We start from the raw sequence: 18,538 nt of genomic DNA on the forward strand, positions 1-18,538 counted from the left end.
CACCCTCATCGGAGGGTCTGCCTTGCAAGGGCTGCACTCGGCTAGAAATAGCCACACGAAAAAAAAAAGAAAAAAACCTCTAAGCATTAAACCTTCATTTTCAGACCAGTCACACATATCTCCTAACACATTTCTACTGCCTTGAAGTCTTGGGCTAATTAATAATAATAATAATAATAATAATAATAATAATAATAATAATAATAATAATAATAATTTCCCATTATCCAGCTGTAGCTGGGTAGGGGCAAATTTGGTTCCTCTTCACTTTCTTCAGTCTTTCCACCACTCCTCCTCCAACACTGTGTCCCAGTCCAGGTTTCTTTCTCTAATGTTGCATTGGATTATGTCCTTCCATCTCAATCATGTTCGTCTGCGGCCTCTCCTTCCTTGCATTTGCATTTCTGTCACCTTTTTTGGCATTCTTTCATTACTCATTTGCTTTATGTGCCCAAACAATCTTAGTTGGCTCTTCTCTATTTTAACATTCACTTTTTCCACTCCAATTCCTTCCCAAATTTTCTCATTCCTATTTTGTCTCTTCTATTCTTTATCATAGGTACTCCTCAAGAACTTCATTTCGCCTGCCTGTATTCGACTCCCATCCTTCTTTGTCATTGCCCAAGTTTCTGCTCCGTAAGATTGATACGTAATACACCTTGTACATAGTTTCCTTTGCTTCCATTGGCACATCTTTGTCCCATAAATGTTTCTTACACTATGATAAAAACAGCTTCCAGCTTGAATCGTCTTACTAATTTCAGCATCCAGTCGAGCATTCTCCATTAATTCACTCCCCAGGTATTTGAACGTCTCCACTATGTCCAGGGGCTTGTCTGCAAGTCTAATCTGACCTTTACTTTCTTTCTCCACATTTTTCGATCTTCCCATTCACCACATCCAACTGTTCTTGAACATTCATGACCTCTTCTCCCCAAATCACAATATCATCTGCAAATAACAACATATTCATTTCTCTTCCTCCATATGCTGCTTTTGCTGTTCTCATGATGTCATCCATTACTATTGTAAACAGGACTGGCGATAGAACACTTCCCTGTCTCAGCCCACTAGTGATTTTGAACCATCTTGCCCTACCAACTTGTGTTTGCATGCAACTACAACATTCCTTGTACATTGCCATGATCATTTTTATTAATCCCTGTCCAATTCCTTTTTGCACCAGACTGTCCCAAACTTTAGTCCTGGGGACACTGTCATATGCCTTTTCAATGTCAAAGAATGTCATCACCACATCATTCCCATACTCCCATTGCTTTTCCATTAGTTGTCTCATAATGAAAATGGGCTCTATTGTTGACCTTTCACTTCTGAAACCAAATTGATTTTCCTGTATCTGATTTTCAACCCTCAACCTTATCCTACTTTCCAGTATCCTCTCCATTATCTTAGCAACATGAGATATCAGAGTAATTACCTTGTAGTTCTTCAATACTTTTTTTATTGCCTTGCTTGAAAATTGGGATGATTATTCTTTTTTGCCATTCCTCAGGGACTTCCTTATTTTTCCAGACAATCCTGAGAACTCAATATGTCCACTGCAGGCCTACAGCTCCAGCTGCCTTTATCACCTCCACTGAAATTTCATCTATTCCAGCAGTTTTTCCATTCTTCATCTTTCTTAGTGCCATTTCAATTTCATTCATTGTGTTGAGTGGTGGTAAATAACCCGACTCCCTAAGGGTGCCAACGGCTTTTGGCGGATGAACTCCTTTATGTGGGGTGATGGTCCTCTCAGTGGAGGAAATACCACTGGAATCCATCCCTGATAGAGGGCAGCAGTACCTGTCAGTACCAGGATGAGGCGTGAAAAGAATGACTTCAGATCGGCTCTTCACTGGATTATTATGTGCGTCGCTAAATCAGCATCAACGGCCATGATACTGCTGTGTGGAAAGCAAGGGGAAACTACCACACTACCTTCCCAAGAGAATCTCTGATGGATATGGATTTGGAAATGAATTCGTCAAGCGATCCAGTTGACACTCGGCGCTATCTCAGGTCCAGGCTGAATGGTGTATAATTGGTGACTGGGCACACGAAGGTAGACTCCCAGGCCTTGTGTGGGAAATGTGCGACTGGAATGTGTAACATCTTAAAGATAACATCTCTTCGATGCCAAAATAAAGGCAGCACCATGTAAACTCCATATCATTCAAGTGTATGCGCCTACATCTGTTTTGAGCGAAGAAGAAATCAAGAAATTGTATGGAGAATTAGATGATGTAATGAAGAATATCCCAAGTAAGGAAATATCAGTGTTCCTTGGAGACTTTAATGCAAAGATTAGAGAAATGACCACTGACAGTGAGTTTAGACACATCGTGGGCCATTGTGGCATTGGAAATCGAAATGATAGTGGAGAGAGGCTACTACAGTTTTGTACGGAATGTGAAGTATGTGTAACCAACACATTCTTTCAACATCATATTCGTCGACTGTATACATGGTACTCCCCTGATGGTCTTCATAGAAAATAGTTTGATTTTATATTGGTTAACAATCGCTGGAAATCCTCTGTCATCAGTGCAAAAACATACCCTGGTGTGGATTGTGGCTCAGATAACCAACTACTGTTTATGGTGTTCTGGTTCAAACTCAAAGGTATGCGCCGTGTACCTTGTAAAATGCAAAAGGTGGAAGGTGAAAACTTAAGGAGTTTTGGTGCGGAAATCCAAAATGTTATTTTCAACACTAGAAGGGAGCACAGTATTGATGAAGGGTCCACATGGGAAGACATCAAACAAAATACAGTGACCATTGCAATGAAACATTCTTCTCCAATACAGAGTCATCGTAAGTGTTGCATCAGTGATCATATGTGGCAGCTCATAGAACAGTGGAAACAACTAAAATGAACAGGTTTGCACATTCAAGACAGATACTTTAAGCTGTGTCGTGAAATTCAATGTAATTGCCGCTTAGACAAACGTAAGTATCTGTCAGAAATCTGTGAAGAAATTGAAGCTCGTGGCCAACACCATGAGACAAGAGATATATACCGTAAAGTAAAACAGCTGTCAAATAAATACAAACCTTGTGTATGGTCCATAGAAGATTCTAATGGTCATAGGACACATGATTTTGAAATTGTATTGAATAGATGGAAGCAGTACTGTGAGGAGTTGTATAAAGAAGAGATGATTGAATGGTGAGATTTTGAACAAGAACCAGACTTCTTACTTCAGGAAACAAAAAGCGCAATCACATCATTGCGACCGCATAAAGCACCAGGTTCTGACAACATAACAGCTGAACTACTGAAAGAGACGAGCGTTATTGGTACTCAAATTATCACAGACATTTGCAATAAAATATGGAAAAATGGCAAATGGCCATCTGACTGGGTTATATCTGTTGATATATCTTCATTTCTGCTCGTTACACCGGTTTAGGTAATCGAATTATACCATTGAAACACCAACTTCATAACACAAATCCATTTATTACGAGCTGTTAACTACAACTGACTTTCACACACATGAATAAATTCAAACGTTCAAAGAATAAAACAAGTGAAGATAAACCACTTCACTCAATTATCTGAGTTGCCGACACATAACCTCAATGTTGTATTTCTTAAAACTATATACACATGACATTTTATTTTTATGAGAAAACCACACTTTCAACACTCCCCCCTTTTCTCAAAAAAATAAAATACTACACTTCAATCAATTGTCCTCTCATCGCAAACCTATAAGCTTATACATACTCTTAAGCTTGTTGCCAGATAAATTCTTTGTGAACAAGTCTGCAGCATTTCTCTCTGATGCTACATATACAAACTCTACTAGCTCTCTACATACATGGTACATGATGTCAATATGTTTTGACCTTTCACTCACAATATCGTTTTTACTCAATTTAATTGCTGCTGCATTGTCAGCAAAAACTTTACAAGGTATATCCATAAAGCTTTCCAGCCGTAGCTCTGATAGCAAATCTTTCATCCAAGTTACTTCTTGAGATACCTCTGCCATTGCCATGTATTCAGCATCCATGGTAGATCTAGCAATACAAATCTGTTTCTTACTATACCATGATACTGCTCCCTCTGCCACTGTGGTAACATACCTACTCTCTGATCTTCTAGACTTAGTATTTCCTCCCCAATCTGCATCACAGAACACTTGTACTGACTCGTTACAATTTTTGAAACACAACTTTAGATCTCTAGTACCATTTAGATATCTCATGATATGCTTCACTTCTTTCCAATCTTTAATCTTAGGTTTTCGACAATTTTGACTAACTTTACTTACCACAAATGCAATGTCAGGTCTAGTATTATTTGACAAATATAGCAAACCTCCTACTGCACTGTGATAAATGATACAATCAAATTCCTGCTCATCATTTTCAGCTTCTGAATACCCACTTGGTAAAATAGTCTTACTCAGTTTACAGTCACTCATGGAAAAATCAGCAAGTAATTTGTCAATGTATAAACTTCGACTCAACATAACCCCTTCTTTTGTCTGTTCTATTTTTATTGACAGTAAGTTTGTTGCTTTCCCTAGATCTTTAATCTCTAACTCATCTGCCAACCTTATTTTAATCAACTTAACAACCTCTTTGTCACCTATTGCAATAATGTCGTCAACCTACTAGCCAATAATACAACACTTCTTTACATACACACATGGTTCCTTGACACATTTCTTAAAATCTAGTCTTCTAATTATAGCATCAACACAAGCATTCCAGTCTTTACTCGAATTAGGTAGTCCATAGATGCTTTTCTTCAATTTACTGGACATCCTTTTCTACGAACAATTCTGGTTGTTACATGTATACAGTACAACTGATTTCACTGTTTAAGTAAGCACTAGTTACATCTAGATGTTCTACCGTCCAACCTTTACGTACTGCAATACCTATTATAACGCATGACTCTGCTCTGGGATCTAACTTTCTGCTGTCTGCTCTCACAGCCCATGCCTGACATCCAAATACTTTCAATCTACCTATTTCTTCCTGATCCAACTTCCTATTGAACCACAGTTCATACGGAATCTGAAAATTTATTGCTGAGGATAGGCACCTATTTCTTAAGTACACTGCCGTCATTACCGCATCTCCCCAGAATTCCTTTGGTAACCCTGACTGGATCAATAGACATCTAGGAGCTAGCTAGAGCGACGCATCATGTCGGCCATGCTACAACTGACTTCCACACACACGAAGAAATTCAAACGTTCAAAGAATAAAACAACTGAAGATAAACCACTCCACTCAATTATCTGAGTTACCGACACATAACCTCAATGTTGTATTCCTTAAAACTATATACACATGACATTTTATTTTTATGAGAAAACCACACTTCCAACAACATCCATCTTCATCCCCTTGCATAAAAAGGGCTCAACAATGAAATGTGATAACTATAGGACTATATCATTAATCTCACATGCTAGCAAGATCATGTTGTGTATCTTGAAAGACAGACTCCAAAATTATATTAGTTCACAGATTTCCCCTGAACAAGCAGGTTTCATCAAAGGAAAAGGCACAAGAGAACAGCAGTTGAACATCCAACAACTAATCGAAAAGAGCAGAGAATTCGAGCTTCCTATGATCATTTGATTTCTAGACTGTAGGAAAGCCTTTGACTGTGTTCAATGGAAGAAACTTTGGCAAGAAATGGGAGTTCAAAATCATCTTACCTGGTTGATAAAGAATCCATATGATTCTAACACAGCAGTTGTCAGGATAAATGGCAAGATGTCTGAAATCTTCAAGACGCAAAGGGGCGTTCGCCAAGGCTGTATATTGTCACCCCAGCTTTTTAATGTTTATGGCAAGTACATCATGAGAACTGCACTGGTTGGATGGATTGGTGGTTTTCCTATTGGTGGCAGAAAGATATCGAATCTTTGATATGCAGATGACACTGTATTTATTGCCATGGATGAGGCAGAAATGACAGACCTTTTAGACCGTGTCAGAACTGAGAGCATCAGTTTGGGTTTGCAGATCAACATGCAAAAGACAAAAATTATGGTAGTTGATAGGCCTGGCAAGCTGAACAAACTCAGTGCCTTCAGCGAAATGGAAATGGTTTCAGAAATGTTGTACTTGGGTGCCATTATAACTAGCAACAACAGCTGTGAAATAGAGATCAGGAGAAGGATTGCCATAGCCAAGAACATCATGTCTCACGTATCTCATATTTGGAAGGATCGCTCCATTTCTGTAAAGCCAAAGATAAGACTAGTACAGACACTGGTATTCTCTATCTTCCTCTATGGTGCTGAAAGGTGGACTTTACAAGCTTCAGATTTGAATAAGATCAACTCATTTGAGATGTGGTGCTGGAGAAGAATTCTTTGCATTTCTTCGACAGCAGTTTGAACCAACGAATCCATCCTCAAAGAGCTGAATATCAGTACCAGGTTATCGGCAAAATGTCAGAGGATTCTCCAATTCTTTGGTCATATTATGCATCGTGGAGAAGGAAACCTTGAAAAGCACATAATCTTGGGAAATGTGTCTGGAAAGAGGGAGCATGGGCTACCACCTATACATTGGACAGATGGCATAAAAAATAAAACATGCAACAAAGACATCGTTCATACAATCTACCCGTATAGCAGAAGACCGTGGAGGATGGAAATGGGTACAAAGAAATACCTTCAGAGATCATGATCCTCTGGATTGAGGGACCAATATAGACAGACAATTTCTTTATCCATTTCTTCATCTACTAGTTGCCTTTCCTGGTGGTCCGTTGAATGACTGTCATTAGTTTTCATGTTCAGCAACTTCTGAAAATACTCTCTCCATCTATTTCTTATTTGACGGAGCTCGATAGCTGCAGTCGCTTAAGTGCGGCCAGTATCCAGTATTCGGGAGATAATGGGTTCGAACCCCACTCTCGGCAGCCCTGAAGTTGGTTTTCCGTGGTTTCCCCATTTTCACACCAGGCAAATGCTGGGGTTGTACCTTAATTAAGGCCACAGATGCTTCCTTCCCACTCCTAGCCCTTTCCTGTCCAATCGTCACCATAAGACGGTGTGTCGGTGCGACGTAAAGCAACTTGCAAAAAAAAATTTCTTATTTCTTCAGGCTTTGTTAATATTATGCCGCCTTCAACCTTCACAAATTTGGTGTTTACTTGGTCTCTCTCTCCCCCTCTCTCTCTCTCTTCTTTTTCCCTTTTTTTTCTTTTTCTTAATATACGATACAATCATTTCTTGTGTGAATAAGGCCCAGCTTTTCCTCTTTTCTTCCTCCACTACTTTCTTGGCCCAATTCTTTGCCTCCACATATTTTCTTCTGCTATCTTATGTCTTAGATGTTTATCCATGCCATTTCCTTTTCCTTCACTTTAATCTTTACCCTATCATTCCTCCAATGTGTCTCCTTGTCTTTCACATTTCCTGATGTTCTACCACACAGTTTTTATGCACATCCAACCAGTGCTTCCTGAAATCTTTCCATTCATCTTCAATCAATCAATCAATCAATCAATCAATCAATCAATCAATCAATCAATCAATCAATCAATCAATCAATCAATCAATCAATCAATCAATCACGATCTGCATTTAGGGCAGTCGCCCAGGTGGCAGATTCCCTATCTGTTGTTTTCCTAGCCTTTTCCTGAATGATTTCAAAGAAATTGGAAATTTATTGAACATCTCCCTTGGTAAGTTATTCCAATCCATAACTCCCCTTCCTATAAATGAATATTTGCCCCAGTTTGTCCTCTTTAATTCCAACTTCATCTTCATACTGTGATCCTTCCAACTTTTAAATACGCCACTCAAACCTATTCGTCTACTAATGCCATTCCACGCCATCTCTCTGCTGACAGCTCGGAACATACCACTTAAAGTCAAAGAAATTTTAATGTTTATTTATTCCACCTATTCAATACATAAAAAGTGATTTTAATTAAGAATTAAAATCTGTGAATAAAATTATAGTGACATGTTTCACCCTTTATTTAAGGGCATCTTCAGCCTTAATCTTAATCTGAAACATAATAAATCAGCATCCTGATTGTTCTTAATTGTGGTTGATTTTTTAATTGTGTTTTTTTTAAAGAACAATCAGGATCCTGATTTATTATCTTTCATTTGAGATTAAAGCTGAAGATGCCCTTAAATAAAGGGCAAAACATGTCCCTATAATTTTATTCACAGATTTTATTCTTAATTAAAATCACTTTTTATGTATTGAATAGGTGGAATAAATAAACATTAATATTTCTTTGACTTTACTGTACAATTCAATACGGACCAAAATATGAGAATTATAACATGTAACATACCACTTAGTTGAGCAGCTCGTCTTCTTTCTCTGAATTCTCCGCAGCCTAAACTTTGCAACATTTTTGTAACGCTACTCTTTTGTCGGAAATCACCCAGAACAAATCGAGCTGCTTTTCTTTGGTTTTTTTTCCGGTTCTTGAATCAGGTAATCCTGGTGAGGGTCCCATACACTGGAATCATATTCCAGTTGGATTCTTACCAGAGATTTATATGCCCCCTTCCTTACATCCTTACTACAACCCCTAAAAACCCTCATAACCATGTGCAAAGATCTGTACCCTTTATTTTCAATCCCATTTATGTGATTACCTGAATGAAGATCTTTCGTTATATTAACACCTAGAGACTTACAATGATCCCCAACAGGAACTTTCACCCCATAAATACAGTAATTAAAACTTAGACGACTTTTCCTATTGTGAAACTCGCAACCTGACTTTTAACCCCGTTTATCAACATACCGTTGCCTGCTGTCCATCTCACAACATTATCGAGGTCATTTTGCAGTTGCTCACAATCTTGTAATTTATTTATTACTCTATACAGAATAATATCACCTACAAACAGCCTTAACTCTGATTTCACTTGTTTACTCATATCATTTATATATATATAGGAAAACATAAAGGTCCAATAATACTGCCATGAGGAATTCCCCTCTTAATTATTACAGCATCAGATAAAGCTTCGCCTATTCAAATTATCTAAGATCTGTTTTCTAGAAATATGACAATCCATTCAGTCACTCTTTTGTATAGTCCAATTACACTCATTTTTGCCAGTAGTCTCCCATGATCCACCCTATCAAAGGCTTTAGACAGGTCAATCGCGATACAGTCCATTTGACCTCCTAAATCCAAGATATCCGCTATATCTTGCTGGAATCCTACAAGTTGAGCTTCAGTGGAATAAGCTTTTCCTAAAACCGAACTGCCTTCTGTCGAACCAGTTATTAATTTCGCAAACATGTCTAATATAATCAGAAAGAATGCCTTCCCAAAGCATACAACGCATGTCAAAGTTACTGGCCTATAATTTTCAGCTTTATGTCTATCAACCTTTCCTTTATATACAGGGGCTACTATAGCAACTCTCCATTCATTTGGTGTCCGACTTGTTGGCTGAACGGTCAGTGTACTGGCCTTCGGTTCAGAGGGTCCCCGGTTTGATTCCCGGCCGGGTCGGTGATTTTAACCTTAATTGGTAAATTCCAACGGCACGGGGGCTGGATGTAATACTGGATGTACCTTCTTCATCATCATTTCATCCTCATCACGATGCGCAGGTCGTCTACAGGAGTCAAATAGAAAGACCTGCACCTGGCGAGCCGAACCCGTCCTGGGATATCCCGGCACTAAAAGCCATATGACATTTAATTTCATTCATTTGGTATAGCTCCTTCATGCAAACAATAATCAAATAAGTACTTCAGATATGGTACTATATCCCAACTCATTTGTCTATAGTATATCCCTAGAAATCTTATCAATTCCAGCTGCTTTTCTAGTTTTCAACTTTTAGTATCTTATTGTAAATATCATTGTTATCATATGTAAATTTGAATACTTCTTTAGCATTAGTCTCCTCCACCATCTGGACATTATTGTTGTAACCAACAATCTTTACATACTGCTGACTGAATACTTCTGCCTTTTGAAGATCCTCACATACACACTCCCCTTGTTCATTAATTATTCCTGGAATGTCCTTCTTGTAATCTGTTTCTGCCTTAAAATACCTATACATACACTCCCATTTTTCACTAAAATTTGTATGACTGCCAATTATGCTTGCCATCATGTTGTCCTTAGCTGCCTTCTTTGCTAGATTCAATATCCTAGTAAATTCCTTCAATTTCTCCTTATTTCCACAGCCAATTCTATTTCTTTCCAGTCTGCACCTCCTTCTTAGTCTCTTTATTTCTCTATTATAATAAGGTGGGTCTTTACCATTCCTTACCACCTTTAAAGGTACAAAGCTGTTTTCACATTCCTCAACAATTGCTTTAAACCCATCCCAGAGTCTGTTTACATTTTTATTTACCATTTTCCACCAATCATAATTCCTTTTTAGAAACTGCCTTATGCCTGCTTTATCAGCCATACGGTACTGACCAATAGTCCTACTTTTAAGACCTTCCTTTCTATTACATGTATTTTTAATTACGACAAGAACAGCTTCATGATCACTAATACGATCTATTACTTCTGTTTCTCTAGAGAGCTCATCTGGTTTTACCAGCACCACATCCAGGATATTTTTCCCTCTAGGTGGTTCCATCACATTCTTATTTGCCATTTATTGGTCATGCTTCCTGTTGTTTGCATTTCCTTCCCAACTGACATCTGGTAAATTGAGATCTCCCGCTATAATCACATTTCTTTCCATGTCGTTTCCCACATAGCTGATAATCTTATCAAATAATTCTGAATCCATGCCAGTGCTACCCTTTCCCGGTCTGTACACTCCAAAAATATCAAGTTGCCTATTATCCTCAGAAATGAGCCTCATACCTAGAATTTCATGTGTGTCATCTTTAACTTTTTCATAGCTTACAAATTCTTCTTTCACCAGAATGAATACTCCCCCTCCCACCATTCCTATCTCTACGATACACACTCTAGTCCGTGAGAAAATTTCTGCATCCATTATATCATTTCTCAGCCATGATTCAACTCCTATTACAATATCTGGTAAATATATATCTATTAAATTACTTAATTCTATTCCTTTCTTTAAAATACTTCTACAGTTTAACACTAATATTTTTATGTCATCCCTACTTGATTCCCAGTTCCCTGTTCCCTTATCACCACTCCCTAGGCCACCCTGTTTCCCTGAATGACCCCGCTATTAACCTTCCAAAGAAATTTCCTAACTTACACGTACCACTGCGGTTTAAGTGAAGGACATATGAGCGCAGATCCCTATCTCCTACCCACCGATTTGGATCTAGAAATTTCACTCCCAGTTTCCCACATACCTACTCCATAGCCTCATTTAAATCCCTGATCACCCTCCAGTCAGTATCCCTCATACACAGTATTCCACTGATAACAATCTCTGCTTTCTTAAAATTCACCCGTGCTGCATTTACCAGATCCCACACATCTCCAACTATGTTGGTACTTATATCTGCTTGCCTTAAGTTGTTGGTACCAACGTGAAACACTACCACCTTCTCCTTTCCCTCCTCCCTCTCTTCTGCTTTCTTCAACATTTGCCTCAACGTAATTCCTGGATAACACTCTACCCTGGTTCCCTTTCCTCCACATACTTTCCCCACATGTCTAACATGTCCGTCCTGGATACCAATGATATTATTTCCCTTTGAAATTCTTCTTGTATGCTTTTCTCCTACAACTTCCATACCTTAATTCTTTTCTCTTTTCTTAATGGGGGTCTCTCAATCTTTCGCACTTTCAATTTTCCTATCACAACTCTATGATCTCCACCAATGGCTTCTTCAGGCATGGCTGTAACATCTAAAAGGTTCTTCCAGTGTTCTTTCTCTATGATTATATAATCAATCACAGTCTTTGTTGTCTATCTCCCCAACCATACCTTGTAATCTTCTGACTGTTCTTCTTCCTAAACCAGGTGTTTCCAACAATCATTTGGTTCTTCATGCAAAATTCCACTAACAACTCACCTTCTGGATTTACATTTCCATATCCAAAGGGCCCTACAATATCTTCCTTTCCTTGTCTTTCCATTCCAACTTGTGCATTTAGATCTCCCATCATTAGCACTTCCTTATCTTCCATCTGTCTCTCCACTTCCTCTAAAAAGTCCTCTAGGTGCTCAACTATGCAACCCATTTGTGGGGCATACAACTGAAATAGATCTTTCATGCCATTTTCAGTCTGGAGTCTCATCACCATCATCCTATTGCTGACGCATTTTGTACATTCCACATATTCTTGGATTTCTTTCCTAAGTATGATGCCCACTCCATTTTTTGCTTCAGGTCCTCCGCTGTAACACAACCTGTATCCTTCTTTCAGAGGAATCTCTCCTGTACCGCTCTTCTTGGTCTCACACAGTCCAAGTATGGCTATATCTTTTTCTCTCATGAAGTCAACCAGTTCTTCTGTCTTTCCCGTCAGTGTCAGGACATTTACTGCCTCAATCTTGATGTAGTTTGGTGCTGGTTGACCACTTCTCACAGCTCGCCCAGCACCCAAAGAGCTGCGCATTGCTTTTATCAGTGGACACCCTAACCTTTTCCAAGGCACCATATCTGCTTTATCCATATAGGCTATTGTTACAATGGGTTCGCCACACCCAAAGACATTTTATACCTACTGGCAGATTCAAAATACCAATAATAATAATGTTATTGGTTTAATATTCCACTAACTGATTTTTTTGGTGTATTTGAGCACCTTCAAATAAATATTACCAGACTGAGCTGAGGTTGAATTCACCAACTTGAGCTCAAGAGGCCAGTGCTCTACCACCTGAGCCACTCAGCCCGGTGCTCTAAATTGAAGATATTCATCCTTCCTCACTCTAAATCTCACTTCTCTACATACAAATTGTCATAGAATATTTATTCCAATAATAGACATGAAGACCTAAACCAAAAAACCAAGAACCCTACAACCAGTTAACCCTCTTATTCAGTCACCCATCACTAACTCATTCACCTTATTTATCTACCTATACCTACCTTTCAATCATCTGTCATCATACCACATATCTCATCATCCACTTCTCTCTTTCAGTCATTCATTAATACATTCATTGTTTTAAAAATGTAGAAGTATACAGCCTCTTTTACACCAGGAAAAATGCATTCAAACTGCTAGAAACTTCACAACATCAAGCATTCATTAGCCAATAGGCCGACTACCTGGCCTACCTGCTCAACTAACACACCCTTCCCAATCACAATTCTCTATCCACCATGTCACCATATCACCACTCGCATCTCTTGGCTAAGGAGAAATGTAATCCTTACTCCTTCTTTCATGCTAAGAAATGAAAACTTACTTAGATAGATATGATAGATCTATACATTTGGCTTTTCTTGGGTGCAAAGACATTAATGAACTCATGTAGATGGAATCTTGGTCAATCTCCACTCCTCTTTTTCAATAATTCTGTCTGTTACAGGTGGTAGATATAGACACTGGGCTTGCTTTGGACCGAAATAAGCCAGGTGAATTTGTAGTAAAGGGTCCATTAGCTAGCCCAGGATATCTTGACAACCCTGAAGCTACAGCAACCTTGTTTCAGACTGATGGCTGGACACATACAGGAGATATTGGTTATGTGGATGATGATGGGAACATCTTTGTTATTGGAAGAATCAAGGACATCATTAAATATCGAGGTGATCATGTATGTATGGAGAAATTCAATATATTATACGCAATTCAAAATGGAAACTGTAACAACATGAAGGGGTGGGATTGTAAAGTTGCAATTGAGCATGTGGATAGGGTTGGCTATGATGTAACAATAACACTTGATGGTTTCTCTGTGCTCATGTTTAGAAAAAATGTCAGTACAAAGTGTAACTTCTTTGAGCTGCAATACATTGCTGAATTCTTCAAAGTAGGTCAGTAAGGCCTTGGATCACTTCTGCAGAATTTCAACTTATATTTTCAGCATTGACAGGATCAGTCAGAGTGAAGAGAGAAGTTGTTCAGTTGTCTACAGATCATATCCCACACGAGTTCAACAAGAGTTAGGTCTGAACACCTGGTAAGGTATAGAAATAATATGATGTCATTGCCTTGGAGACATGTGCATTGTGGGCCATTATGTTGAAATATATCATTTTTGCCATCAGGGATTGTATTAAGTACCTTCTCAACACACAATCACCCAGTCATTTTTCATTCCACATTCACCCATTTCATTTTCACGGTATTCCCAGACCATAATGCCTACTGTAGGCCTCTCTCCCCAGTAATGTGGTATTTCACCTGAACTGTTATCTGTTGGGTTCATCTTGTGCAAGGTCTACAAGTAGGTGTGTCTTCATTTGACCACTGCTGTTACACATGTCAGCCAACACATGCTTCTACAGTCCAAAGGTATAACTCACAAACCAATTATCCAAGCCCTCTGAAAGTGATACAGTTGTTGACTTGCTCTTCTTTGTCAATGAGACATTTTTGACAGAGGATCACGTCACTTCAGAGACTGCAAGACAACTTAGCTTCACTGAAAGTGTTCATCCATGACTTATCATATGGGGAGTGTCATATAAACAATTCAATTGGCCAGAAACTTACATTATTTATGTACTTAAAGTTCCATTCCATATCTCCAAACCTAGTCCCTATGACCTTCTTATTGTAATAATTTCCATACCTAGCTGTGTAACATATACAGTACCATAAAATGGGATAAATCCAATTAAAAAAATATTCCATTCATTGGCATTAAACTGCAATGTAAATTTGAAATGTTTATTATTTAACTCTGATGATGTTAGATCCACAAATTAATTTACATTTTTTTCATAGTTTCATCTATTATGTAATTTAAATTGCTGGTTGGTTTCATCACACAAGGTAAGTTGAATCCGACCAGTAACTTCAGAATTGAGTCAATCTACAAACATGTGAATCCGATCACTATTTTGAGTTTTAAAAATTTGTTAAAGTATTTATAAAAGTGTATCATCTTTTATTACAGTCTTAACTAGCTGTAGTATTCGTCATTGATGAGACAAACACTTAGATGTGCAGGATTGCACTTTTGTCCGCCCTTCATATTTCTCCCATATTTTGCAACACATTAGTGTGCATGCCGCTCTCTGTCAGTGGTTTGTCATAGTGTATTTCCTTCCTTGATCTCTGTGGCACTTCATGTTTGTACTTACATTTTTTCTCCTCTTTTTTTTATTTTGCTGATCTTGATTTGCCAAAAATTGGGATAATATTCAAGGAATACCAATAGATGTACAAAACCTTTAAAATGATGCGATAATGATCTCCATAGCAAATCTCTTTACAGCCTATAGAGTTGGTTACCAGCTCTTGGACTTAAAAATTTCACTTGACTGCCACTAACATTTCCCTTATTTTTGGCTGTACTGAAAAAAAGTAGAACAAAAATTTATCCCCATTGAGTTTTATACTTTAGGCCCCTTCTGTATCAACCCCTCCTACAGAAATGTTTAACAACTTATAGCTAAGATCATACTCGACCTTATTCTAAACTGAAATACCAAGTTTCATTAAAATCCACCCAGCCATCTTCCTGTAACAGACACTGACAAATATTAAACTGAAATCAACATAGGTCATTACAATGATGTCAGTATTTTTGTCAGAATAAAATATTAACCAACTGGAATGTTGTGTTTAAAAGCAATGCTCAATCAAATGAAAAATGGCACAGTTTCTCACTTTTCACGAACAGTACTATGTTTGTACTGCAAGCCGTCCACTTCATGACCGTATCGATGAGTACAATCAACAAATGAATTTAAAAACCACCTAACCGATACTTTATTTTTGCCTTGGGCAAAATTAAAAATACATTAGCACACACAGAACATGTTTCGACCACTTAGTGGTCATCTTCAGCTGTATAAAGATAGCTTAGATGAAAACATTTGGACAGTAAGCACATTAAACCTTAAAACTATGTCCCATGGGATCCTAAAAACTATTGCTCTAGGTGTTCTAAAAGAAGGGAGAGGGAGGGGGGGGGGGGGGTTGGGGGAGGTTGGTGGGTAAGGTAATATGTGTGGATGATACTTAAATTACAATTCACATCTACAATTGTGTTTAAAAACTTATTAACTAATACACATATTTAAAATATTTAAAAAGTGCCTCACCATAGACGCTTCAAGATATTTTTCAAATGCGTTTATTAGTAAATAAGTTTTTTAACATCATGTAGACGCAAATTTTAATTTAAGTATCCTTCTCACAAATGCACATATGCACTTTTCGTAATAACTCTAGGTGGCATGAATATAAAAGTCAATGTTTGTAACAGTCTTCAGGCATTTGTGAGAAGGATACTTAAATTAAAATTTGCGTCTACATGATGTTAAAAAACTTATTTACTAATAAACGCATTTGAAAAATATCTTGAAGCGTCTATGGTGAGGCACTTTTTAAAAACACTTGGTCTTGAATAAAAAGTCTATGAACAGTATATTCCAGTCTTCGAGTATTTGTTGTTTGTATTTTGTACTGAGTATCTTGCTTAAATGTTACTCTTCAGGTTACGGTAAAAGGCCGTGTTGACTGTTTGACTTGCGAATACTGCTCTGTAGATTGTGGTAAAAAGGATGTGTTGATTGTTGATTTGCAAAAGTGCTATGGTAGCTTCTCTGTTATGTAAAATGGTGGTCTTCTGATTAGAGCAACTTGCCTCATGATCTTATCTGGAAAGATGTTCATTCCACACTGCCTTGGGGATTGTCTTTGTGCATGACCTAGCTACCATAAACTTTTGCAAATCAACAAACAACACATCCTTTTTACCACAATCTACAGAGCAGTATTCGCAAGTCAAACAGTCAACACGGCCTTTTACCATAACCTAAAGAGTAACATTTAAGAAAGATACTCAATACAAAATACAAACAAGAAATACTCGAAGATGGAATATACTCTTCATAGACTTTTTATTCAAGACCAAGTGTTTTTTAAAAGTGCCTCACCATAGACGCTTCAAGATATTTTTCAAATGTGTTTATTAGTAAATAAGTTTTTTAATATCATGTAGACATGAATTTTAATTTAAGTATCCTTCTCACAAATGCTTGAAGACTGTTACAAACATTGACTTTTTTATTCATGCCACCTAGTGTTATTATGAAAAGTGTATCACCACAGATGCTTTTAAATATTTTAAATATGTATATTAGTTAATAAGTTTTTTAATCACAATTGTAGATGTGAATTGTAATTTAAGTATCATCCACACATATTACCTTACCCCCCTCCCCCAACCACCCCCCTCCCGCCCTTCTTTTAGAGCACCTAGAGCAATAGTTTTTAGGATCCCATGAGACATAGTTTTAAGGTTTAATGTGCTTACTGTTCAAATGTTTTCATCTTAGCTATCTTTATACAGCTGAAGATGACCACTAAGTGGTCAAAACGTATTCTGTATGTTCTAATGTATTTTTAATTTTGCCCAAGGCAAAAATAAAGTATTGATTAGATGGTTTTTAAATTAATTTGTTGACAGTACTATGCTGATGTTCTAACTATACCATGTTCCAGAGTTGGAATTTTCTGGCCACAGTCAGCAGTGAACATTGCTCTGCTGTTTTATTCATATTCATCATTCCTATCAGTGCCTTATAGCAGGGATCATACAGCTAGAATACTATGATGGACCAGTGTATCATGTACCAGTAGTTATCAAACATGTTGTGTGAACCAGAGGAATGTCATGCTAAAAAAGAAAGTTATCTAACTCCCCAGCTAATTCCTGCCAATATTCAGGCAGTAATGCCATCTACTGAAGGTGAATGGCAGCAGAAGAGGCAAAGCACATCACAACAAACAATAGTCAATGGAATGTTAATTTTTATCAATTTTATGGGCTTTCAATATTGTACATTTCCTTCTGGCTCTGTGATGTTGGGGCATCCAATGTAAAGGGAGTCCTTCCTTCTCCTTTCATGATGTTCCTTCACAGATTTTTTCTCATTTTATTAGCCATCTTTCCTCACTGATAAGGGCTGATGACCACATGGTTTATCTCCTTAAGACAATCACGAAAACACCACCACATGATTGAAGGCAGTATTTACATGTCAGCAATGCTTGGCATTGACATGGACTAAGCAACAAACTACTAAATTATGAATATCTCTGTTATCATAGCCAGTACAGTAAAACTGTATAAGACATAAATGATTGGAAATTGTGTCCTATATAACTTTTGTTGCATTGTATTTGTCGTCGATAGGACCACTAATAACATAGATATTTGAGAATTAAATGTTAGGTCTTCCACTTCACTCAGCGTAAATAAAATTGTTTATAGCCCAGACTATCGTGGCTTATTTCAGGACATTATATAACCATTTACATTAAGTTCTGTTCAGTGATTTTCTCTTGGCTTGGTGTTGTTATGGACTAAGCAATAAAACCTTAAATGCATGATTATCACTGTTATCATAGCTGGTACAGTAAAACTGGATAAGACATAAATTATAGCAAATTATATTGCCTATAACTATTGTTATGTAGTATTTATCAATAAGACCACTAATAACATAGATATTTGAG

At 37.6% G+C, this 18,538-nt stretch overlaps 1 protein-coding gene across 3 annotated transcripts in view; it reads left to right on the top strand.

Moving 5' to 3' along the window:
- LOC136877374 (luciferin 4-monooxygenase) overlaps nucleotides 1-18,538 on the top strand; it is a 128,440-nt gene that overhangs the window by 95,609 nt on the left and 14,293 nt on the right. For 2 of the 3 annotated variants that reach the window (XM_067151369.2, XM_067151360.2), the window contains exon 6: nucleotides 13,428-13,655. The exons of the other annotated variant lie outside the window; for it this stretch is intronic. In XM_067151369.2, the coding sequence (XP_067007470.2) occupies nucleotides 13,428-13,655 (228 nt within the window). The remainder of the gene's footprint in view (nucleotides 1-13,427; nucleotides 13,656-18,538) is intronic. 3 annotated transcript variants of the gene reach the window in all.

Source organism: Anabrus simplex, chromosome 1 (genome assembly GCF_040414725.1).
Source record: "Anabrus simplex isolate iqAnaSimp1 chromosome 1, ASM4041472v1, whole genome shotgun sequence".
Taxonomy (NCBI): domain Eukaryota; kingdom Metazoa; phylum Arthropoda; class Insecta; order Orthoptera; family Tettigoniidae; genus Anabrus; species Anabrus simplex.